Below are 23696 nucleotides of genomic sequence, written 5' to 3' on the forward strand. Positions count from 1 at the left end.
TTTTACTGGAGAAAGTAAAATATGTAGCAAGCAAGTTACATGTTATCCTGTGACTAAAGGACTTCCCTAAATGGCTTAGCTCATGACTTGAATGAATAACCAGGACAAGTATGCAGTCAATACGGTATAGTTCAGGTGTTAGGTCTCATACCGATCAAACAATGTGCTGAAAGCACTGTGGTGGCTGTCAGAGATCCGAATTTAGGGCTATCGTTATCAGTCCCATATTGGGACTTGGTCAAAGAATTTTTTGCATGTTCTGGTAAGCACTCTGGATCCCACTGAAATATTAAATGTTCCTTTTCTTTGAATTCTGATATAAAGGTCACAGAAGAGAAGGTGAAAAAAATTTGGACGGTTGTGGATGCTAAAACTCTCAGAAAAGATGATGTGCAAAAAGAAACTGTTTACTGCTTGAATGATGATGACGAGACAGAGGTTCAGAAAGATGATACTATTCAAGGTATGACTTCTCTATGTGCACCCTGAAGACAAACCGAAGATAATGGCTTGTACTCTTAAATCACCTAAGTGGTTTTTAGTTTTATACTTTGAAGCTTAGCTGTCATCTTAGAATGTAAGCTTTGTAAGCTGATGGAACACAGAGACTGTTATGTGGGACTGTTTGTCTTCACGGATTTTAAAAATTCTTACTTTTGCCAGTAATAGGAATAATAATAATACCACCAGGTAGAACTTGAAAGGCACTACAGCTTCCTAAACTATACTCTGTGGAGGACCATACCTCAGTTCTGTAGCGAGTAGTGCTGCTGCCTCTATTCTGTTTTCAAACCTTCAGTTGTACTGATAACATGAATACTTTCATAACACTGTTTTTTTTCTAGATAAGCAACTGCTCTAGATATTCTGCAATTGGGAAGATGAAACCATTAAAGGAAGGTTTAGTGTTCCAAGAGTCTGTTAGCTTTGCTGTTTAAATTCCGTAGCAGGTTCAATCTGAAGTAGTGGTATGCAGAATACTTCTTTTATAATCTTCAGCTTCTTTCCGAGTGGATTAAATTCCTTAGGAGACCAAAGGCCCCAGAAACAGTATGAAATAGTCTACTTTTTAAAAATGGAGTTAAGCGCTTATGTTTCATTTTTTGCAATTGTGTAGGTATATTTTGTTACTAGTTTTTTTTCTTTCCTTTGCTGTTCGAATCCCACGCAAGTAGGGCAAATGTATTAACTATAAAGGGCAGAACTATTCACATAACAGTATAGACAGTGCTGTCAAATGAATAAAATAAATTGAAAAATTAAATAAATACTGTAACTTTTTATTTAACCTCTTTCAATTGTAGCAGTCATAAGTGTTTTGTAGCAGTAGCAGATAAAAATGTCCCAATGACACTGTGATTTTTCTTTGTTTTTTCTTAAGCAGAAATGATAGTTAAAAGCTAGTAGTCTGTTTTAAAACTTCAAAAATTTTAGTAAAATTTTTTAAAAATCCACTTTTTGTAGTGAATATATTTTGAAACATTTGTGACCATTCTCTGCTGATGTACTGACTGCCTAGGTTGCTGAGTGGTTGCAAGATACTAGTAAAAAGAAGTAATGAACATTTCAGTGTGAACAAAAGAGACCAAAATTTCTCTGTCAATGGCCTGTTATTTCTTACAGTTAAAGAGCTTCTGATGCCTCACGGACTTTTGTGACCCTTTTGAGAAATGTCATAACTAGATGATATTTTTGCATTTGAAGTGCCCATACTGAAATTTATTTCATTCTGACTGTGTGTTTGCTTTTCAGTTTCAAGGAAAACGTATCTGCATATAGGTTTTTCATCCAGGGATTTACCTCTGTTCCTTCTGCTTTCTTTGCACCTGAGGGCATCATCCTTAGTCTGTGGCAATATAGTAACGTGTTGAGGTTACAGGGAGGATACTGGAGCTTGAGGGGGGGGAATATGCGGTTGGAACAGATGATACCTCTGAGAAACTAACAGCTTCCTATTTTGTGGAGATAACCCTGTAATGTAAGGCATCAGAAGTAAAGCACAGATGTGTATAGAAAGATCACTTCTGCATACAAGAGTGTTTTGGTTTTCCATTGCATGTGAGAGTGTATCTCGCTTCTACCGTTAACGCATTTTGTTCTCTGAATCCCTTCTGGTGTCATTTCCCGTCCATGATTTGTGGTATGTTTGGTTTTTTTTTGTATTACGTTTGCAGGGAGTGTTGCAGTCTCTTTGCTGAAATCTATTCTGATTTGCCTAAATCTATTCTGTGAGCATAACTTTGTTGGGCAAGATGTTCGGTTCCCTTGCTTTCTTTCCTGCTCTCTACAAGGGTAGCTGTGTTACATAAAACAACGAACAAGGAGTGCAACTGCTGTTCGTGAAGTACAAAATGTGTCTATGGGGTGTGTGGTTTTTTCTGTTAACAGGGAAACAAATTTGATAAGTGTGCGTGGAGTGTAGCTGTGGGGCACGCGTGCATTGTTAAAATATTCAGAGAGGTAATTTCGGTGTTAGAATTGTAGGCCCATATGCTTACCAGATGCACTTCTCTCGTGCTCCAGGGTTTCGCTATGGGAGTGATATAGTTCCTTTTTCCAAGGAAGATGAAGAGCAAATGAAATACAAAACAGAAGCAAAATGTTTTTCTGTTTTGGGATTCAGCAGATCCTCTCAGGTACAGTACTAAACTTCTTCCCATTCAGCTTCCTGGGTTGTTCAAGACAATTGAACCGTTCGAATTCACTAAGGTTGTGGTGTTGTACTGGGTTTAGTCAGGTATACAGGGGTGACTTATTTGGTGGTTCTAGTACATGTAAACAGTATGTAGCCTTGCGAAGGAGAGAAGCTCATAAATGTGGCCATTGGCCCCTCAAGTGAACCAAGAGCCACTGAACCCTGATCTCTGCGAAGTGGAGACATACCTCTATTGTAGTCTCATTTCATCTTGTGAATTTAAATAATGATGCCAGATCTGCAACAGAAGATGGTCTCTCTTCTGTTCAGGTCATGCAGAAGTCTTTTTGAGCTTTGTCCAGCCACAACTGTGTTCTTTTTGACAGAAGAAGCCTCTCCCTCAATGTTAAAGAAATGTTAAAGAAAGCCTGAGAACTGACTGCATTCATTCTCATTTCCATAAGGATTAGTTTGTGAGCTGTGACTTGCTTCTTGTTTCTCTATAACAAAACCTAACTATAGTGAAGATTTTATAGAACTTAGATGAAGATAACATAATTCAAAACCTCTCCATATTTCAATGAAGTACTTGGTGTTTGTAAGTTTCTTACAACTTCCAGGTAAAATGAATTAAGTTTGTTATTCATTTTACCTGGAAGTTGTAAGAAACTTACATTGGGCAAGTACCTAAACAAAAGCTATGCAGCACAAGGTGATTTCCTGCAGAAAATCCAAGACTTAAGCATTAGGGAAGACTTAGGCAAAGGTTTAACAAACCCTCCTTGAAGCAGGACACGTGAGGAGAAAGTAGAGAGATGCGAGCTCCAGTAATTGCTAGGAATGTTAAGCTGCTCCCACTCTTTCTTCTTCTGGATATTGCACAGGGTGACTGAAACTTCACTCTTTGTGGAGTTCACTGCACCCGGTCCCCTTCACCACTCAAAACTGAAAGGAAGTCGTAGGGCAGCTCTGTGGCTTCAGTTCTGAAAGCTCCCAGCCCTCCTTTGAAATGTCTCGCTGCCTGAACAAAACAGAAGCCTTGACAAAGGCTAACAAATTGTTACCTATACCAGGAAGGAAAGATGCTGATGAAATAGGAAGTATCTGTGGGAGCTTGCTCCCAAATGGATGTAACTAAACATGTTTTACTTTACAGTACAGGTGGCACACAGACCCCTGCGGGTTGCTAGATATGACCTTAGACTACCACAGTGCACTTGTCCACAGCATATTATTAATTGAGGAGTCAGGAATGTTGATGTATTGAAATGAGAAGCCAGCCTAAATAGGAACTGTCACCTAGTTGCTCCTTGAGGACATTCAGAACTTAAAGTTGTTAGCTAGCACGGGAGCTTGTGGACAGAAAGTGATTGATCGAGGAAACATATTATGCTTGAGTTTATATGCCCTAAATTGTCCAGGGCAGAGAAATGTTAGGGACTGCTAAATCCTTTACCAGAAACTGGGTCTAACAAGTGAAAGGTATCTGAACCCAGTGTTTCAATGAGACAATTTCTTGCATCTTTTCATGTGTTATTAGCCTATGGCTGTCTCTTACTGTCTTCATTTACTTCTGTAAGATTTTTTTTTCACCATGTGTGGTGTTTTCTTATGCTGGAGGCTGGCCTTCTATTTTGACTTGAAGTCTGACTTTTATTGAAAACAGAAACTAAGAGGAAAACAGATGAGCAGCATCACGCTCCAGTAAACAAGGTATTATTTCAGGTGGATTTTTTTTGCCACCATTGGTCAGCTAGTGTGGTAATATCTTAAAATACAGCTAATAATTAATGAATTTAAATGGAAAGAGGCCAGATTTAGATTTGATATTAGGAAGAGGGTAGATTTAGATTTGATATTGGGAAGAAATTCTTTACTGTCAGGGTGGTGAGGCGCTGGAACAGGTGGTCCAGAGAAGCTGTAGATGCCCCTTCCCAGAAAGTGTTCAAGGCCAGGCTGGATGGGGCTTTGAGCAGCCTGGTCTAGTGGGAGGTGTCCCTGCCCATGGCAGGGGGGTTGGAACTGGATGATCTTTGAGGTCCCTTCCAACCCAAACCATTCTGTGATAATTGTAGGAATATAATTAGTTGTAGGAATACTTTTGATTCACATAAATATGCCTCAAAGAATTAACAAATTGGTTTTATATTTTTTCAATGCACAAAATATTTATTGCTTTTGATAATTTTTATGATGTGCTTGTCTTGTCTATGGGTTTCATAACGAATAGGAATTACAACTTAAATAAAACGTGCTCTGGTTCTGTAACTAGGAGTGTGAGTAATTATGCCCAATAGTAGTTGCATAGACCTCAGTGGAATAAAATTATTCAGGTGTGATTGCAAGATTAAAATTAGACTGTATAGATAATGATATCAGGAAGTTTTCAACTACATCTGAAATTTTGAAGACCCGTGCTTTCCTTATGTTTTGACTTCTGAATTTTATTGTTTGGAATCATAATACTGACACTATTCAAATGTATGTTTTATATTAAATTGTTTCTTTTAAAAACTTTGGAGAAAAGATGATTTATTATTAACTAGAGAAACTGGAACAGCTCCAAATACATAATTAAGGAAGGAATAGAACTACCTCATATTATTTTTCTGAGTTATTCACATCCCTCAAGAAAGATGATCAGAGGCCGCTTAAACTTTGATTTTTAATTTATAAGCAATGCCATGTAAATTGAGAAATAGACTTGAAAATATAACAAAGGGAACTTTTTTTTTTTGCAAAAAAAGGTGTAGTGATACACACATCTAGATATTTATACTATACTAAACATAAAATTTCCCGAGCTTTTAAAAACAGAACAGCAAAGAATAATTACAGTTAGAATAATATGAGTTGAAGAACCGTGCTGTAATACATTAAACAGATCTATTCTGGTCTAAGTTGTCACTGACTTTAACAGTAATTTGCTAAATAATGAAACTTCAGGTTAGTTTGGAGACAGTGTAATTTGAAGAGATTTTGCTTAAACAAAGAAAGGTCATTTTGACCGGTGTTCATATTAGTGTGCAGCCTTCGTGACAAGTTTTCCACTACTTCAGTGTTTGCCTGGGTGTGTCTCACTGCCTCTGTAGCTCCAGCTATTCCAGCAATGCCCCTTAATGAAACTGTATTACTCTTTTGGGGAGTCAGCCATGTTCATGAACAGCATAAACACCACTAACAGAAGTGCTTCTTTGCCAGCACAGCCATAGATGCTCCAGGGTGCTGTTGAAGTAGCTTTATTAATTAAGGATGTGACTTTTTTCAGCTCCTTTTGGACATGTCTTTGCTAGGAAAATTTAATAGCATCGATGAGGTGTCAGTTAGGTTTAGGTCTTTTGTTCACTACTGTGGTTTTTCACAGTGACTTTTGAATTACTGCAGTGTTATTCAGACTGGTAACAGCTGCAAGTACCGTAGTCTTTCATACCAACCCATCAATAGGAAGGTATGAGAATATCCTGCTGACTATAACAGAATATCCACGTTAAGGGATAAATGGAGATATGAAACATATACAGGGCTTTAACTTCTATGCACAGTAATTAAATTTTGTGGCTTCTCACTTGAGTAATGTGTTAGTTGTTTCATAATTTAATTGGTCCAGTCACATTAATGACGTTTGTTTTAGATCAGGCTAACTCTTGACCATTTGAATCTTTAGATCCAGAGGCATTACTACATGGGCAACCAGGTTCTGAAGGTCTTTGCAGCTAAAGATGATGAGGTAAGGTGAACTGAAGTTTAATGCTGAAGGTGTTTTGCCGTGGAACAGAAAAGAATAGTAGTGACGCTTGAAATTGTCCCTTCTTTCCGTGTTAATAAAACAAATATTGTTAATGCAGCTTACAGAAGTCTTGTTCCATTGCCCATTAGGATGAAAAGAAGTTGGATTAGACCCCAAATGATTATCATATCTTATGAATAATGAGAATCTGGTAAATATTACGTTTGTGCAAGGGCATGGGGAGCCTGGAATTGGTGTTTAAGTCTGTTCTCATGCAGAGCAGCAATGTGTCCTGTCACTGTGTTATTTAGAACAGACCTCCAAGTTATTTTAAATATTAGAGGTAAAAACCTCACTGTAGTTCCCTGATGTGTTCCTTTAAGGGTCTGACTTCCCTCCCTTTCTCTCTCTCTTGTAATACTTCTGAGAGCTCTTCACACCTAGTGGAAAAGGTGGAATGTGCTGTATCTATAGTTTGCTCAGCTTTGAATGGATTTGCTATCACAATGAGAGTTAACCTTTCTACTTCTTCATTTTTGAACATGAAAAATGCTTGTGTTGAAGTTGTAGCTGAAATGGGAACTAGCCTTGACTAAATGGATGCTGTTGAATTCACTGTGAAAGATGTATTTCAGCAGACTAATGAGAACTTGCATGACTCTCTACTTTTTTTCCTTTCCCCCTCCCCAGAATGCAGCAGTTGCTTTTTCTGCCCTTGTTCATGCACTGGATGAGTTGAAAGTGGTAGCTATAGTGCGTTATGCTTATGACAGAAGATGCAATCCGCAAGTTGGAGTAGCTTTTCCGTATATTAAGGATGCATACGAGGTAATTTTTCACCATTACCTTTCTGTAGAGAGCCTCTGGATTGATGCTTTACAAATACCAATGAATAAATGACCATATTTGAACCATATGTAATATCAGAAGAAACCAATGTGACTTTTCGGAGTGATTTTAGGAAACAGTACCAAGTCTTAAGACAAGGAGGTAATAAATAGTATTAAGAAAATTTCATAGAAAAAAAAATATGGAAAAATAATGCCATATGTTCCTATTAGTATTCTCTATATTACAGATTTAAATAATACTGATTTTTTTTATTTCAGTAACATAGTAATAATTTAATTTTGGTATCCTGGAAATCTCATTTTTTTTTGGTTTCCAGAAAGAGTGTAATCACATGCTTATGTAGTAAGTTACTACTGCTTTCTTGCTGTGTTACTACCTACCTCTCTGCATACGATCCAAAGTTGCACTAGATTCTTTAATTTTCTTAAACTGTGGGTTTATCTTCAGGTTGCTTGGTAGTGCAAAATTCGAATTTGATAGCTGGTGTGGCATTTTAAGCATGTCCAACTATGCTGTTGTCATTAGGTTTCCAAGTCAACTGGAACTGAGGGGAGGAACTCACAGCATTTAAAGCTGTTGTTTAAATTCATATGGAGAGTTGGGAAGACAGTAGTATATTTATTTACTTGAAAAGGTTATTTTAAAAAACAGGAGAAAAAGATGAAGTCTGTTTCTTAGAAAAGAAAAAAAAAAGTTCTGTACACAACAGAATCATATTTAAAATTTTTTTTTTTAAGATTGAGAGGCCCAGAAAAAACACAGTATGTCAGAATTTTTGCAGCATATGTTTCCACTGATCTTACTTACTAGAGAGACTCTTACTTAAGAGAGACTATTGAAAGAGCTAAATATGTATAGCATGGCTAAGCAATGAGGAAGGTGGGGGCAGACATAACAATCTTCAGACTTTTGAAGGGTATAAACAAAGGATGGAAAGGAATTATTTAGGGTGGTATGAACTGGAGGAGGTATTTGAATAAAGAAAAAATTGGGCTGAGAATGTTCAAAAAACAAAACCAGCTTTTGACTTTGAAACGCGGTAAGCTATGATAAAACCTCCCAAAGTGCTCGTGTGTGGGGTATTTAAAGTTTGGCTGGTTGGAACTCTGCACAAGAAAAAGGGATCAGATGACCTAGGAGGTCTTTATTCCACCAGTAGAAAAATGAGGAGTGTCACCATCACTATATTATAAGATAATGCTCTGTTTTATTCTGCTTAAAACTGTGTTGCTCTGTAAATATTGTATTTAAGTATTTTGATACGTACAGATATTAGATCTTTGAATTTTTCTTATGTTTTCTTATGTAGGGCACTTTAGGATACTTTACATTTTTTTACTTAAGGCTCAGTTGTTTCTTTCTTCTTCTGTCTTGCTCAGTGTCTCATCTATGTGCAACTACCCTACATGGAAGACTTAAGACAGTACTTATTTTCATCCTTGAAAAACAATAAAAAATGCATTCCTACAGGTAAGATAGTCCTTTGCTGGGTAACTGGACAAAATAACCTGCTTGTCTTCTTATAAGACACTCTAAAAGAGCTAGAATATTTGGCTTTCCAATGAAAACATAAGCTTTGTCATTATTTTGGCTTAGGAAAAAAACCCCAGCTTTTTGGGAATAATTTATGGTGATGTCATTTTGAAGTGTAAATCGTGTATCAAAACTTCGCCAGCTTAGTTGCAGGCTGAGCAGATCTGGAGTTTTCAGGCAGTCTTTTAAAACTGTCCTGCTAAATGATTTCTGGCTGGGGTTATGGGATCCCCGTGATAGACACCTGAGATTTAGTCCTCCACATCCTTTGGTCTTTGAACTCCTTTGTTAGACTAAATGGCCAAACCTTGTGGGACCTACAATATGGGATTAGCTAGCTAGAATTAGAATAGAGGCATCAGCTCTATTCGTACAAAGCTGGTCCTATAGCCAGTTGCAGCCTGTTAATATAATGTACAAAGGCAAAGACTGTATTTTCTGTGGTGTGTGGTTTTTTAAAGCATGCACTTACTGGTGTCCAGATTCAGATGGAGGGTGTCTTTGGAGAGCCATAGAACACGCAGCCATACAAAGCTTGACTCACTGTTCTGAGAATTCTTCACAGCAATGAGCGTAAATGGATGTAGTTTAAAATCCACTCCCACTTCTTTAATTTGTTCTGAGATCCATTGAATGGGCATCTGCACGTCAGGGTATATAAAGCATGCTGGGTTGTTTCTGAAACAGTTTCTATTTTCTTGCCTGTAAGCAGCAGTTTGAGAGCAAATCTAAAACCTGTCTTACCAAAGCAATAGTTGACTATTGTGAACTGTGTTAATTTGCAATCATAACTTTTAAAAATTTATATTACGCCATTTAGTTTTTTCAAACCAACTGTTCTTATTTTCTAAGTGGCCCATAAACCTTCTGTTGCAAATAAAAACATCTTGAAAAAGAAGAAAAATGGAAGCAGAAAGGCAGCAATAATTGTGGTCTTGTGGGGGAAAAAAAAGGCTTTATGACTTTACATTGTAGTCCTTAAATAAAGCAGGGGGTTTTATTACTGTGTGCATTATCTATATTCTTTATTGTCACATCTATATCTGCAGTGTATTCTGTGGCATGTAATGACTTGGTCAAAATCTCACATTGTGAAGTGAATCTTCATGTATAAATTATTTCAAGAAATGCATCCATCTGTAAGTGTATTTAATTTTTCTTTGTATGTAATTGCTGCCTTAGCGGATCAGTTATCTGCTGTTGACTCTTTGATTGATTCTATGAATTTGGTTTGTGAAGACGATGATGGAGAAACTTTCGAGGACCTGTTTAAGCCCAGTAAAATCCCAAACCCTCACTTTCAGAGGTTATATCAGGTGAGATGATCTATATGTCATTTTTTAAAAAGTACTCTTGTTCAGACCTTTCACCTTTCTGTCTTTCTCTGATTCACATTGGAAAGATCTGCATTGTGAAGATGGGAATAGAAATTCTTTTGCGTTTAAGTATGGGGTAGCCAGTGATTTCTATGTTGTCCCTGTCATAGATTTATTCTTAAGATTTCTGGTTTCCAGGAAGCACGAGAAATTAATTGCACCTATGCTGAGATGTCTGCAACAGCATCAGTGAAATTCACAGGCACCTAGACCAGACAAGTTAAAACTTGCTGGGGTATCTCAACACGGTATTGCCACGATCATGGTGCAGACATAGACTCAGTCTTCAGCTTCTGGGTAAATTGACTGAAAATCAGGGATCTCTTTAGCTCCTTGATCTGTGGCCCATTAAATCTTGAGCAGAGTCACTTTTCTGGGCATTATTGCATCTAGCAGTGGTTCCAAAACACATCAGTTTGAGGTGAGGTTGATCAGTAGTAAATGGTTAACATTGTTGACATTTAAAATATTCCATTTGGGTGTCTGAGCTGACACATGTTATGGGCGAGCAGAACAGTTCACACTTCTTGCAGTTATTGTATCAAGCTGTCTACATCTTGATTTACATTCCGTTCATATCTTGAAGATTTTCATTGCAACTGTGAGGATGAGAGACTTAATTATACATTGGAATTCAAATGTTAAAAAAAATGACACAGCAAATTCAAAAATAAGGAAAATTACGATGCAATTTATGCAGCTGCAGAATTGTGTTGTATACAGAGCCGTGGAGATATATTGAGTGCGTGACTCCAATCTGAAAATTAACCAAAAATGGTGTTACAGCAACCACGTTCATCATATCTCAACAATTCTAAATGAAAATTTTCAGTTTACAAGTACGAAGCAGATGCTTTTTTAAGCTAAGAAAACTTACCCTAGCTTCGAAAAGCCATGCAGCCTCAGTATTGTCAAAAGAAGCAAAGGATCTGAAGGTCGTATGTACGTTTCAGGAACGCATGTAAGCCCACTGTCTTCAAATCCTATGCTGATTGACACCTGAAGAACTCTGTGTTCCCTTCAAATTCTGCCAGTCATATTGACAAGACAGTGGTTAACTGAATGCAAGGTTTGGTCAGCAGAAGGCTATTGCTGGGCAAGAGCTTAAAATGGATTGATGTCTGCATGACTCGTATTTTAGGAAGGGTTGTAAAGCTTTGGTATTACAAAACAAATATGGGTTTACTTGTACATGAAACACATAGGGGACAGAATTTCCTCAATTATACCAATACAATTTGGCATTCTTTTGGTTCAGTGGATGTTGCCTGTCAAGGAAGGATGTTTCTTTAGGTGTGCTGTTTGTCTTCTGAAACAATATGATGGTGTTGTCCCAGCAATTGAGTCAAGTGTTGGTAGCAGAGAGTAACTGCGTAGCTCATCAGTTTCCTTAGAGGATAACAGAATGCTGTAAGGGTGAATGCTACTGGTGGAAAAATTATTTATTGACTGTTTCAGTGTACTAGGTAGTATACAGTTCCTGTCCACAGTGCTTGCTATTTATAAAGCCCTAAATTACCAGTCCTTTTAGTCTTTTCTTTTGCCTGTGCAAAGCCCCATTTTTTTGTCCTGGTTACAAAACTGCTGTTAATCTGTGTAAGTTACAGAAAGAAAGATTGATCTTTCTCTCTCTCTTGTCCTTTCTTTCCTGCAAACATGTTCCAGATTCTTAATATTTTGCTCATAGAACAAGTGGCACTGTTGGTTCCTTAAGTACTATGAAGAAAAATTATACATAATCTTTTGAATATAGCCAGTAAATTGATTGGGCTCAACAGGATGGCTATGGATGGCTCAACTATAGATGGCTTGGAAAAATAACTCTGAACAAAGAATGAACTCCCCCTTCATTTCCTTGCTCTGGTGCCTCATGAAGACATTTAGAATGATAAGTGACAAGAGCCAGAATTTAAACAGAAACATCAAGCTAAATTATATCTCTGGAAGTAGTGGTAGGCATTGGGAAATGACATGGTGGGTGGAAAGGAGTTGCTAATGCTTGCTAGAGTGGAAAATGAGGAATGTCCTATATCTGGAGTTTCAACTCTTATTTCTTGCTTCCAGAAAAGCCTAACTGAACTTCCATAGCTTTTGTGGTGGCAGAACTTCCAACATCATTGCTTAAGTTGTTCCTCTTAAATACAGGGATTTGAAGCACATAAGATATTTCGGGAATGCGGTGCATTTTATTTGGTAGCCAAATAAACAAATTGCGCCACAATGATTGTTCTGTACTGAGACAGACCTGTGGGGAAGGTTTGTGGGGATGCTAGCCTGTGGCATCCTGTATTTCATGGGATCCAGCTGCAGACTCTGCATCTAAATATGCTGTAATGGCTCTTGTTAGACCATGTGTAAGCGACCGTGGAGGACTGAGCTTATTTGTAAGTGGTTGGACCGTGTAGTGATGTTCTTTGAGAAAGCAGAGCAGCAACGGGACAGGAGGTAGCTCACGGAAATCCTTAAGGGCTTTCAGCAACAAGTGATCTTACCTTTGTTTGAATGTACTGGATCTGTTGAAAGGTCATTTTGAAATTGTCACAAACTTTGACGTAAACTGAACACTAAGACACTTGTGTTGGGATTCAGTTCACACAGGTTTAACCACCCTAAAGCTAGCGAGTTGTCGAAGTCTATTCCATAATCCATGAAAAAAGAACCTTGGGAAAGTAATTGATCCTTACTGTTTTGGAGACCCTAAGTACATGACAGCTGTGGTTATGTAGAGTGAGTAGGTGACTGGTATAAAATAGATGCTTTATCTTTGAAATCGCTGAATCGGTCTTCCATGTTTTAAGGCTTTAAATACTATCAGGTTCCTGTAAGATTTACAGATTTGCTAAAATATATTCTTACAAAAGAGCCTTCCTAGATGCTGTGTGGAAGGGAGCAAGGCAACATACTTTCCTGCAGTAAGTTCTTGTCTATTCGAGCATTTATGCCATTGCGTATCATGGAATTAATTATGTGAAATCCCACTTCATTACATCCATTGTCCCATATCCTAGAATGACCCCTGTTCCTGAAAGCTGGCTATATCTCTAGGCTGGAAATGTAACGAAATTAGGAAGAGCAAGAAGGAGGTAATAGATTGCTGACAACATGCATGAATAGAACAGTGAGTCTGGAAGCCAACGGCAGCGTGGGTTGCCTTCTAGCCGGGGAGGGTAGGAGTGGTTCTTGCTGGGCACAGGAGGAAAAGGAAGCAAGGTTAAAAGGGACTGTTTGCTATCAGAAACTTCAGGATAAGTCTGTTCAACTTCATCTCCATTTATCACCTGAGTTTTGGTGGTATCTGCCATCTCGGGTTTCAGAGGTCATCATCTACTCTAAAAAACAGGAACAAGCGGAGTCTGTGGCTACTTAGTCTGCTCAGCTCTTGCAGCTGCCCACACACAGAGATTTCAGATGCAGAAGCCTGAAAAACACATTGACAACAGGGGACTCTTTTTGCTTTGTGAGTTTAATTCAGTCCCTTAATGTTGTTTTAATATTGTTTTTTTTGTATCACAAGAGCCATTCCTGCAGCTTCCAGCAACATTTTTACTCTCTTTCAAAATAATTGCGCCTCAAATCATTACAAGTGTTTCCAAATCAGTAGCCTTGTATGATGGCCTCCTTTTGAAAGTATGCTCCAATATGGATTGGAATCTTAATGGCAGCATGAAAGCACACCAGTATTGATGTGTAGCATATGGTCTAGATTTTCTTTATTGGCAGCTTTTCAGCATGAATAGAGGATTCTTTCTTTGCTTTGACTTTGTTTTTCAAATTAATGTCGTGTCTGACAGCCCACAGGGGAGCAAATCTCCGCTGTATTCCTAGTTTACCGAGTTGTTACCTTAACGCCTGTTTCTAATTCTCCCATGTAGGTCACGTGTTTTTACGTATGTATGTGTGTGCATGCACGGGTAGCTGTGTGTATATATATGCACATACACATACATCTCTACTGCTATCCCACACTTCACAACATTTAAGAGATACCTGCTTTCTTTCTAAAATTCTCAATGGAATTTCTGTAGCCTCATTAACCTCATCTCCCTTCCTCTGCCTGGCTCCATGACTGTGTCCACTGTCTTTACACTTTGGTGAAAAAGCCTTCTCCTCTCTACCTCCTACCATCTGTTCCAACTTTGATGTACATCTGTCAGGCTCCTTTATTCCCTCTCTCTTTTTAAAGCTAATTTGCCAACATACCTATATTCTGTGCCTCACCTGTGCACATTTAACTTCTCTCTTTCTATTTGCTCTTAAACTGGTGACAGTTCTCTTGTATGCTTACTGAGTTTTATTGATCAAGAAGATGATCTGCACCAGTATTCTTGTTTAATATCATTATTAATCTCTGTAAACAGCTGATCATATGACTTTCAGTCCACTTGTAAGGTGGAATATTTTTCAGCAATATGAAGGTAGTTTCTTTAATACGGAAGATATTTTCCATGTACCATAAGATGTCAGGCATACAGATGTTACATGAAAAGCACATAAACTAAAAGTTTTTCTTTGCTTAAATTGTTTCTTGCAGTGTTTGCAGCATAAGGCTTTTCACCCCAATGAGCCATTACCACCAATTGAACAGCACGTTTTAGAGATGCTGGAGATGCCCCGTGTGGTAAAAGAAAGGTGTCAGGCTCCTCTTGAAAAAGTAAAAGCGCTTTTCCCCCTAAAGGAAGTTGGCAAGAAAAAAGAAGAGAAGACTGCTCAAGACATCTTCAAAGACAAGTAAGTTGGAGATGTGTTATGGATTTTTTTGAAACTTTTTTTTTTACACTTCAAATTGTTTTTGCTGAATGAAGCAGACTCAGTCTTTTGAACATAAGATCAATGAGTTACATGCTGAAAAAATACTGATGGGTGGAGAATATTGTGGTACTACAGTATGTCTGGGGTATTTTGTGAGTAGTGGTAGTCTTACTGTTATGGGACAAGACACACCAGGATCCAGTCTGTAGCTTCCTCATGTCTGTATCTGTTGTCACAGAATCACAGAATCCATCAGGTTGGAAGGGACCTCAGGAGGTTTCTTGTTCAACCTGCTGCTCAGAGCAGGGTCGCCTATGAGATCTAAACAGGTAACTCAGGGCTTCACCCAGCCTAGTCTTGAAAACATCCAGGGATGGAGACTGCACATCCTCTCTGGGCAGCCTCTTGTGTTGCTTACTGTCTCCCGGTCAAACAGTTTGTCCTACTGGTAGTTATAAAACAGTTCAAATAAGAATAACAGAGGGTCTAATTTAGTTTAGAATAAATGCTACAGAGCTTTAAATTAGCTGTAATGATGAGCCTTCCTTCTCAGCCTGCTTGATTTAGCTTTTTCTATAGCTTTCATTTTGAATTCTGAATCAAAAGAAAAGCAGCTTGATTATTATCTGCTGTGCAATAAATGTGGATGTCTTGAAAAATCAAACTGCTATGGACTCTTCCTGGAACATCTATTCTCTGAACAGTTTTTAAGATTATTTTTTTTTTTCTGTTATTACATGTGCTGTGTTTACTTTATTTGTGCTGCAAATGTGAAGAATAAATGCTTAATTGCCACTGCATTGGTACTGTCACTCCAGTCAAGTAAATCTGCTTAAACAAAACCTGCTTCTTAGAGCTTAATTTATTGAATACCTATAATATAACTAGTGTGTCCCCTGGGATGTTGGAGAGATCTCCGTTAGCTCCTTCTCCCTCCCTTTTGTCATTTTTAGCTCAGTCCTTTCAGCGCTAGGAGCGATGTCTTTGAGCCGTTTTGAGGCCTTGCTTAGCTGAGCTGTCATATATCCTTTACCTTGGGTTGGTTACCGCCTCCTCAGCATGTTGTCTTTGGGAAGACAGGACATAGGACTTCTAACACATTACTGCTCTGGTATAATGACCCTGTTTCTGTATACAGACTGGGAAACACCTTGCTTTTAGTTTTGTTCATTGCTGTATATGCCTGTCTTGCTTTAGTGTGTCTGTGAATTCATACTGATTAAATTCTCTGGTCCTTGCTCTGTACCCCAGTTTCTCTGTGTGTGCGTAATACATACATTTATAAGGATATTTTAAAAAGTGATAGAACCAGTTTAAAAAAAAAAAAAAAAAAGGCAAAACTTGTGTTCAAACAAGCAAGGGAGAAAATTTAAACAAAAAACAGCGACCCATTACTAGTAGTTGCTCAAAAACATATTGCCCCAAAGGCATCAGTTTGACAAGCAAGAAGGAAAGCTATTTTGTTTAAAAACTGGTTTCCTTTAGAGGGGTGATGAAAGCAGCTATAAAAATAATTGAGATAGAAATTGGTGTAGGGCATTCAAATGATTTAAAAAAACATCTGTAAGGGAGGCAAAAGGGTACAGACTCAACTACGCAAAGAAGAATGAATGGTAATAGGATTTAAAAATATGAAAAAAAATTGTGGTGCTGTAGTAATGAATGGGAACCGTAGTATTTTCAATGCTACAACAGAAATGTTAACTTTATGTTTTTGTCCTGTGTTTGGGGAAAAGCTGAGTGCTATAATTAAATCACTTGATAAAGAAAAGTACATCAGTCTGCAGCAATGACTAAGGAAAATGTTAACCACCAGATAACATTCAGCATATTAAAACTATCAGATCTAGATAATTTGCACTAAAGTGTTTTGAAAAAGTTGTCTAGAAGCTCTCTTGACCATTGTTTTTGTTTTCTAAAACTGATTTGTTTCCTATCATCATAGGATAAGTAACATGATAATGGAGTGAGCGGTAGACATTGTCTGCTTGGATTTCTCCAAGGCTTTTGATACGGTTCCCCACAGCTGTTTCCTAGAGAAACCGATGTGTTATGATCTAGACAAGTGCTCTGTGTGGTGGGTGGGGAACTGGCTGACAGGTTGCACCTAGAGGGTGATGGTAAATAGCTCTTTTTCAAACTGGCAACCGGTCAGAAGTGGGGTCCCCCAGGAATCAATATTGGGCCCAACGCTTTTAATATCTTCATAAGTGATCTGGATGATGGAATCAAGTGGACCCTGATGAATTTTGCTGATGATGCCAAACTGAGTGGGGAAGTGGATGCTTTGGAAGGGAGGGCCACTGTGCAGGAAGACCTGTATAGGCTGGAAGAGTGGGCTAACAAGAACTTTATGAAGTTTAACAAGGACAAGTGTAAGGTCTTGCACCTGGGAGAACAAAATCCAGGAGTGCAGCACAGACTGGGGTCTACCTGGATGGAGAGCAGCTCTGTGGAAGCTGTGAGGGTCCTAGTGGACAAACAGCTCACTACGAGTGAACAGTGTGCTGCAGCAGCAACAGCAAACAGGATGCTGGGTTGCAGCAATGAAGGCATCACCATCAGAGATAAAGAAATCATTATCACACTCTTCTCAGCGCTTGTCAGGCCACACCTGGAATACTGTGTTCAGTTTTGGTCCCTGCTATGCAAAGAAGATGTGGACAGGCTGGAGAGGATCCAGAGAAGGGCCACCAAGATGATCAAATGACTGGGAAGCCTGCCATATGAGGAAAGGCTGAGAGAACTGGGTTTGTTCAGCCTTGAGAAAAAAAAAAAATAGGGGAGACCTTGCCACCATATTCTGGTATTTAAAAGGTGGCTGCAAAGAAGATGGAGACTCTGTTTTTACAAGGAGTCACATGGAAAATACCAGGGGTAATGGGTACCAGTTACTCCTGGGGAGATTCCGGTTGGACACAAGAGGAAAATTTTTCATAAGGAGAACAATCAGCCAATGGAATAATCGCCTCAGGGAAGTGGTGGATTCCCCAATGTTGGACACTTTTAAGGTTCAGCTGGACACGATGCTGGGCTGTCTTATCTAGACCGTGATTTTACCAAAAAAAGTTTGGACCACATGAACGATGAGGTTCCTTCTAACCTGGTTATTCTGTGATTCTGTGATATTGACCCAATTCATCTCTGCTTAATTTTTAAGGTCTAATGGGATTAAGGCAGCATAAACGTAGGCGTGATATCTTAATACAGATTTTAGTATTCAGCATTAATTTGTTTCACTTTTGCTAAGCTCTGCGTAGTTCAAAAAAATCCAATAAAGTAGAAAGCATTTTACTTTTTCCCCTCTTAGGTTGGCTTTGGAGGCACTGTTACCTCATCCAGCATTGCAGTATGTGAGAGACTTCTATATAAATATAGAAGCAGGTGCTTTAAATTAATCTTGCATTTTATTAATTTTTCTCAAATAGTAGCTGCACATTTTACAGTTTAAAAATACTGCTAATCAGTGCTTTACCAATAACAGATTCTAAATGTCAGACCTTTGGCTGGTATAAATGGGTATGGATTCATTAGTTTCTGCTGTACTGCACTGATTAATGACACCTATAGATTTGGTCCTAGGCAGTTAAATGCAGCATCGTCATTTATGTTCTCCTCCCTTCTCCAATCCCAAAGCATTTTGAATTGGTAAAAATAATGTGGGAGGAAAAGGATTTCAAGACATTGCAATTGAGTGCAAAACACCTTTGGAGAAAAAGTTTCTAAAAGAGAATTTTCATGTGTCAATATACAAGGATTTTGGTTCAAGTAGAAGTTCTAAACTTACTGGTGTTAGATAAGCATCAGTTTTCTCCGTTTTACAGACAGGTATATCAGCTGTCCAAAACAATCCAGCAACTTGTTCAAGGTCAACCAGAAAGTCAGCAGAGTTGAGAATGAAGCGAGGTATCCTATCCTTGTCGTGAGGCATAACCAAAGTCATCGTTTCTCCTAGAGTGATAAGTAAGGTTATGGTGGATGACAGGAGTTGCTGAGAAGAAAGGATTTCATTTCAGGAGTGACAAAATTAAGGACAGGACAGAGAAGGCTACTGAAACAAAGTGGGATAGACACTGATTGTAAAGTAGTGGAGGAGTGTGCTATAGAAAGTAAAAAGGAAGACTGTACAAGTTCTTTCTAATAGTTGATTGGTTCTGTAATGCGCAATGCAATATTTAAAATCAGTTCTAACCTTGTAGAATGCAAAGTGGCACCTAGTCCGGGATTTCTGGCTTCATCCCTACACCATCAAGCAGTTTCTTCTTTTCTTTTCAGTAGTAGAATTTTGAATAAAAACTTCATTCTTTTTTTTTGGGATTCCTTGAGCACAAATACTGCTGTTTAGATCGCTGAGTAGATTTCAGTCATTCCTAAACTGAAATCGATTCATCTGTGTCAGTAGCCTGTCACATTAAGTGACACAGAACACGCTTTCTGATTTTCTTTGCCTTCTGTGATTAGCTGGATTTTCTTCTGTTGCCAAGGTGTGCTCTAAAGTTTGGTGCGTTAGATGGTTACAATTAAGTTCTTGGTTAGAACGTACACCTTGAGGGGGTACCTGTGTACATGTGAGGGCAAAGCTAGAAAGTAGCCTAAAATCACGATTAGCTTTTAAAAAATAACAAATAGTCTTTTGAAAGCATTTTGAGATGTAGCTTAAAATGTTCTAAGAGACTTATTACATACTTAATTTGGGTTTGTGTAGAAGGTTTTGACTCCTGTAAGTGGACGTTTATAAAGCTCTCATGTGCTGATGGAGAATATTTTAAATTCTAAAGCCACGATGTAAGCAGATTTGTAGTAACTATCAATTCCAAGACAGGAACTAGCAGGTAAGTTTTGAAGAGTAAATTAATTTCTTACTGAAATGTTAAGTTTCATTACCATTTCATGTTACGAAGATCTGTTGAGAATACAAAATGTCATGTAATATACTGTAAATCATATACTGTAAATTATCAAGGTTAACTCAATATGCAGGTTCCAAATAAAGTGACTAGAGATATTAGGTATTTAGAAAGGTGGAGAAAATATGTATGAGTAAATTAACCACTGAAATAGGCATGAATAATCTTGCATCTTCAACAAGCAGTGCCTTTGCTTTACACTAAGATAAAGTTTGATCTCAGTTTCTACTGTCTGCTTTGTGCAGCCTTTGGGGAAAAATGAGGCATGGTTTAGTGTTAATTTGGGAACAGTGTTATAATGAAGTTTTGTTCAGTGTATATTTCATTAATTTACTGTAGGCAGGACAGCTTGCTTTTAAGTGTTTGTATTCATTTTTGTCCTTCTCATTTGCAGCAGTGAAGATGGACCCAAACCTAAGAAAGTAAAAATTGAAGATGAGGAAGGTAGCTTTAGCATCATGAAACTTGCTGAAGGCAATGTCACCTCTGTAAGCATATTTTTACAAACCTGATTATTAAAGGGAAAGATTAATTTCTCTAAGAGTATTATAGTGAATATACAGAACTTCTAGCTGAAACATGACTGAAATACTGTCTGCTTGTAGATTTGAGACTCTCTGCTAGAGATTGTAAAGACAACTTCCTCTGCCCTTAGGTGTATATTAGCACAACTTTCCGTTAGTCATTGATATTTTATGACAAAATTCTCCCCTGGTGTCTAGAACTCTAAAGGGCAAGCCTGAGCATCCAAAGAATCTCAGATTTGGGGTTCAGTGGTTGGATTTTGTTCTTGCTCTCTTTCATCCGCGACATAGAAGTTGTCTCTATATTTAATCAAAGGTATTGCTGAGATTTTAGAGGCTGTTCTCTGCATCGGTTGCAGTTCTAAATCACAAATTTGTCTGCTTCTTGGTGATAGTTAAACATCTAACTTAATTACAGATACTATGTACATGGGTAGATGAGGCTTGTGTGTACCTTCCTTTATTTGGTTTTTCAAATAACAGGAGAAAAGGTGATTTAGTATTAATTGAGATAACTTCACTTTTTGTCAAACTATCCTTTAAGGTTGGTCTTTAAAATGCATGATTGAGATTTAAAAAAATATTTAAAATCTAAAAAGACTTAAATATTTTGTACTCCTAATATACACTTCTGACTTTTGCTGAAAAGTGGCATTGCCAGATTTAAAAGAAACACGAAGAGACCAAGCAAGCTTATTAAAGGTTGAAGAATTATTTTGACAGCAAAGCACAAAATTTTCAAATAAACTTAGGAGAATTTTGATTCCTGAAAGGAAATGTTCAGCAATGTATTTTTTTTTTCCTAAAATTGTTGCATCTGTTTTTCGGTAGATGTTTATTTATATTTGACGTGGTTTTAGTTCCTTTGTAAGGTTTCTGCACTTGTATACCCATTTGGAGCTTCAGCTTTAAGATGTCAGACTGGGCCAGAGAGGGTAAATGAATTGAGGGCAAGCTTTTAATTTTGAGCTTCCTATTGGAGTGGCAAACCAATGATTCTGTACCCACGTGCCTGGAAGCTCCCATTCCTCATTAAGCATCTGTCAAGATTAGTGAGAGGTCTGTGCTGCAGGAAGTCTCACAGCTGAACTGGAAGATAGCCTGACTTAACTGTGCTTCTGACCTCTAAACCCCAGAGAATATGGTTGGCTTATGAGAGTGCAGTGTAATAAGTGTAAGTTCATCTTGCTCATGTCATAACTAACCTTTGCTAAGAGTACTGTGTGTTAACACACATTGTAAGACTCTCATTTTATGAGTCTGCATGCAGAGAATTGTAGAGCTTCTGTTTCCATATTAAAATAAACAAATTTAAAGATTCTTGTTGTCTCGCAAGAATAAAGTGATGGATATTGGCAGATGATTGTATTGTTTTTGGACCTTTTGTAGGTTGGCAGTGTTAACCCAGGAGAAGATTTCCGAATCCTGGTGAGGCAGAAAAATGCCGACTTCAAAGACGGTAAATGACTTTTATCTATTTAATTATATTTGGTAGCATCTTCAGGGTTCAGTAAATGCAATTCATTTGTCTAAATGTAAGTTTCTAATGCTACGTGAGATGCTCTGTCATTCACTGCTTAGCTTCTAGTGCCATTCAGCAAAGAAGGTTGTCACTCGTAATTCCCATGTCAGTATTTGCCTTCCCTGTTTGAAAGTCTCAGATACTTGTGTTTGCATACGGTGGCACTAGACAGCTCCCTTGAGGCATCTGAGCAGCTCCTCAGGTGTTTCTAAGAGAAGTCCCTTGGTATTGACTAACTGCATCATTCAAACTGGGTATTAGCTTCTCATCTGGCTTCATGGGATCTTTCTGGCTTGAAGTGGAGGGATGGTGGCTATGTGCGGAGTGAGAAACCTGTCTTCTGCTGTCTACTTATTCTGTTCTATGAAGAAATAAGAATTGGATGCCTGGGATTTAAATCTTTACATGCAAAGATTGGCTCTTACTGCTTGTTGTGAGCAAAAGAAAGCACGGGTGATTTTAGGGTGTTATAAGCAGGTAGTATGTGACTCTTAAAGACGAAAGCAGGGTCCGCGTGCACCAAATCTGTTCTCAGCATGCAGCAAGACACGGTTTCGATGCACAGGCGAGGAAGAACACAAAGCACAGGTCAGACACTGTCTTGCATGCCCTAAGTCTGAAAATGCAAAGGAATTATCATTTGTTTTGTTTGTATGGTATTTCCCTACTAGAATAGCCATACAGAGAGATATGTAATCCACAGGTATCCTAAAAAGAATACACAAGATGGATGGGGTCATTTTTTCTTTTAAAGGATGATTTGGAGGTTGTGGCAACCTCATCTGCCGAATAGCCACTAATGTAGCATTCCTTTTCAAAGAAAAAGATTTGCAGAGGTGCTGAAGTGAGGTGCTGGATATTTCAGCAAGGCCTTTGGTCCTTTTGTACATAGTTTGAGGAGGGTGTTGAGTAGTATATTGATGTGTGATACAGTCCCTTAAAGCCTACGTATCTATTTCTTGCCAGAATTTCCAGACCTATAAGCCAGCTAGCCAACTTCTTACATGGATTTTGCATTAGATCCAGAAGAAATTGTTTATTGAAAAAATATTTGGAACTGTGTTCTCAAATCTCAGATATGTTAAGATGCAGTAAAAAAAGTGTTGTACGGTATATTACAATACAGAAACTGTGGAACAGTTGACTACTTTGTTATGCTAATTAATTTTATCATGTAAGAAAGCTTTAAGGCAGAAATAAATATAGTGATTACCCTTGAAGAAGGTTTAACTAAAGAGTGCCTAAATGTGTCCACTTGGTAGCTGTGCTTGAGAGAACTGTGGTACACGTTTGGATGGCTTCTGAGACTTTAAGCAATCTACTTTTATTTTATGTGTGATCTGCTCTGTAATTATAAGGTGTAGTTAGACAGAAGGTAGTGCAGTCACCCATTTACAGGAGAGATAGAAGCCACTATAAATAAAAACATGCTCTGCATATTATTTTTTTTTCTTCTGCATAATCCTTTTTCTGCTTTAGAGCCTTTTTGGTAGCTTAATACATAAAACATTACAGGCATGTTTTAATGGCTTGCTGTATTGTATTCTGGTTATGTAAATAGTAAATTCTGCCTTAAAACTATTCGGTGGTTCTAAGGGGTTTTTTTTTTTTAGTATGATTTTCTATCATATTTAGTGATGAAACTTTTTTTCCTCTGCTAGAACATGTGAAATGTGAAATGTCTTTGCAGGAAAGGATAATCTGTGGCATTCAAATAGTTTATTGGAAAAAAGCTCCAACAATTACATTATATGTGTCAGGATGCAGACAGGAGAACTATTAGGTTGCATCCTGTTTTGCTTCTTTCTTGTATAAAAAGAGCATCCAGTGTAGTCTTCCAAACTGAATAGAGCCTACATTCTCTTTTCAAA

General features: G+C 38.0%; 1 protein-coding gene across 1 annotated transcript in view; it reads left to right on the plus strand.

The window, feature by feature from the left end:
• The window catches only part of XRCC5 (X-ray repair cross complementing 5), a 54058-nt gene that overhangs the window by 14463 nt on the left and 15899 nt on the right, over positions 1-23696 (plus strand). Inside the window, exons 8-16 of the mRNA XM_063341853.1 lie at positions 325-463; positions 2524-2636; positions 6300-6362; positions 7053-7190; positions 8594-8684; positions 9930-10063; positions 14655-14851; positions 20174-20267; positions 21693-21762. Of these exons, the coding sequence (XP_063197923.1) occupies positions 325-463; positions 2524-2636; positions 6300-6362; positions 7053-7190; positions 8594-8684; positions 9930-10063; positions 14655-14851; positions 20174-20267; positions 21693-21762 (1039 nt within the window). The remainder of the gene's footprint in view (positions 1-324; positions 464-2523; positions 2637-6299; positions 6363-7052; positions 7191-8593; positions 8685-9929; positions 10064-14654; positions 14852-20173; positions 20268-21692; positions 21763-23696) is intronic.

The sequence above is a fragment of the Chroicocephalus ridibundus genome, chromosome 7 (genome assembly GCF_963924245.1).
Source record: "Chroicocephalus ridibundus chromosome 7, bChrRid1.1, whole genome shotgun sequence".
Classification (NCBI taxonomy): domain Eukaryota; kingdom Metazoa; phylum Chordata; class Aves; order Charadriiformes; family Laridae; genus Chroicocephalus; species Chroicocephalus ridibundus.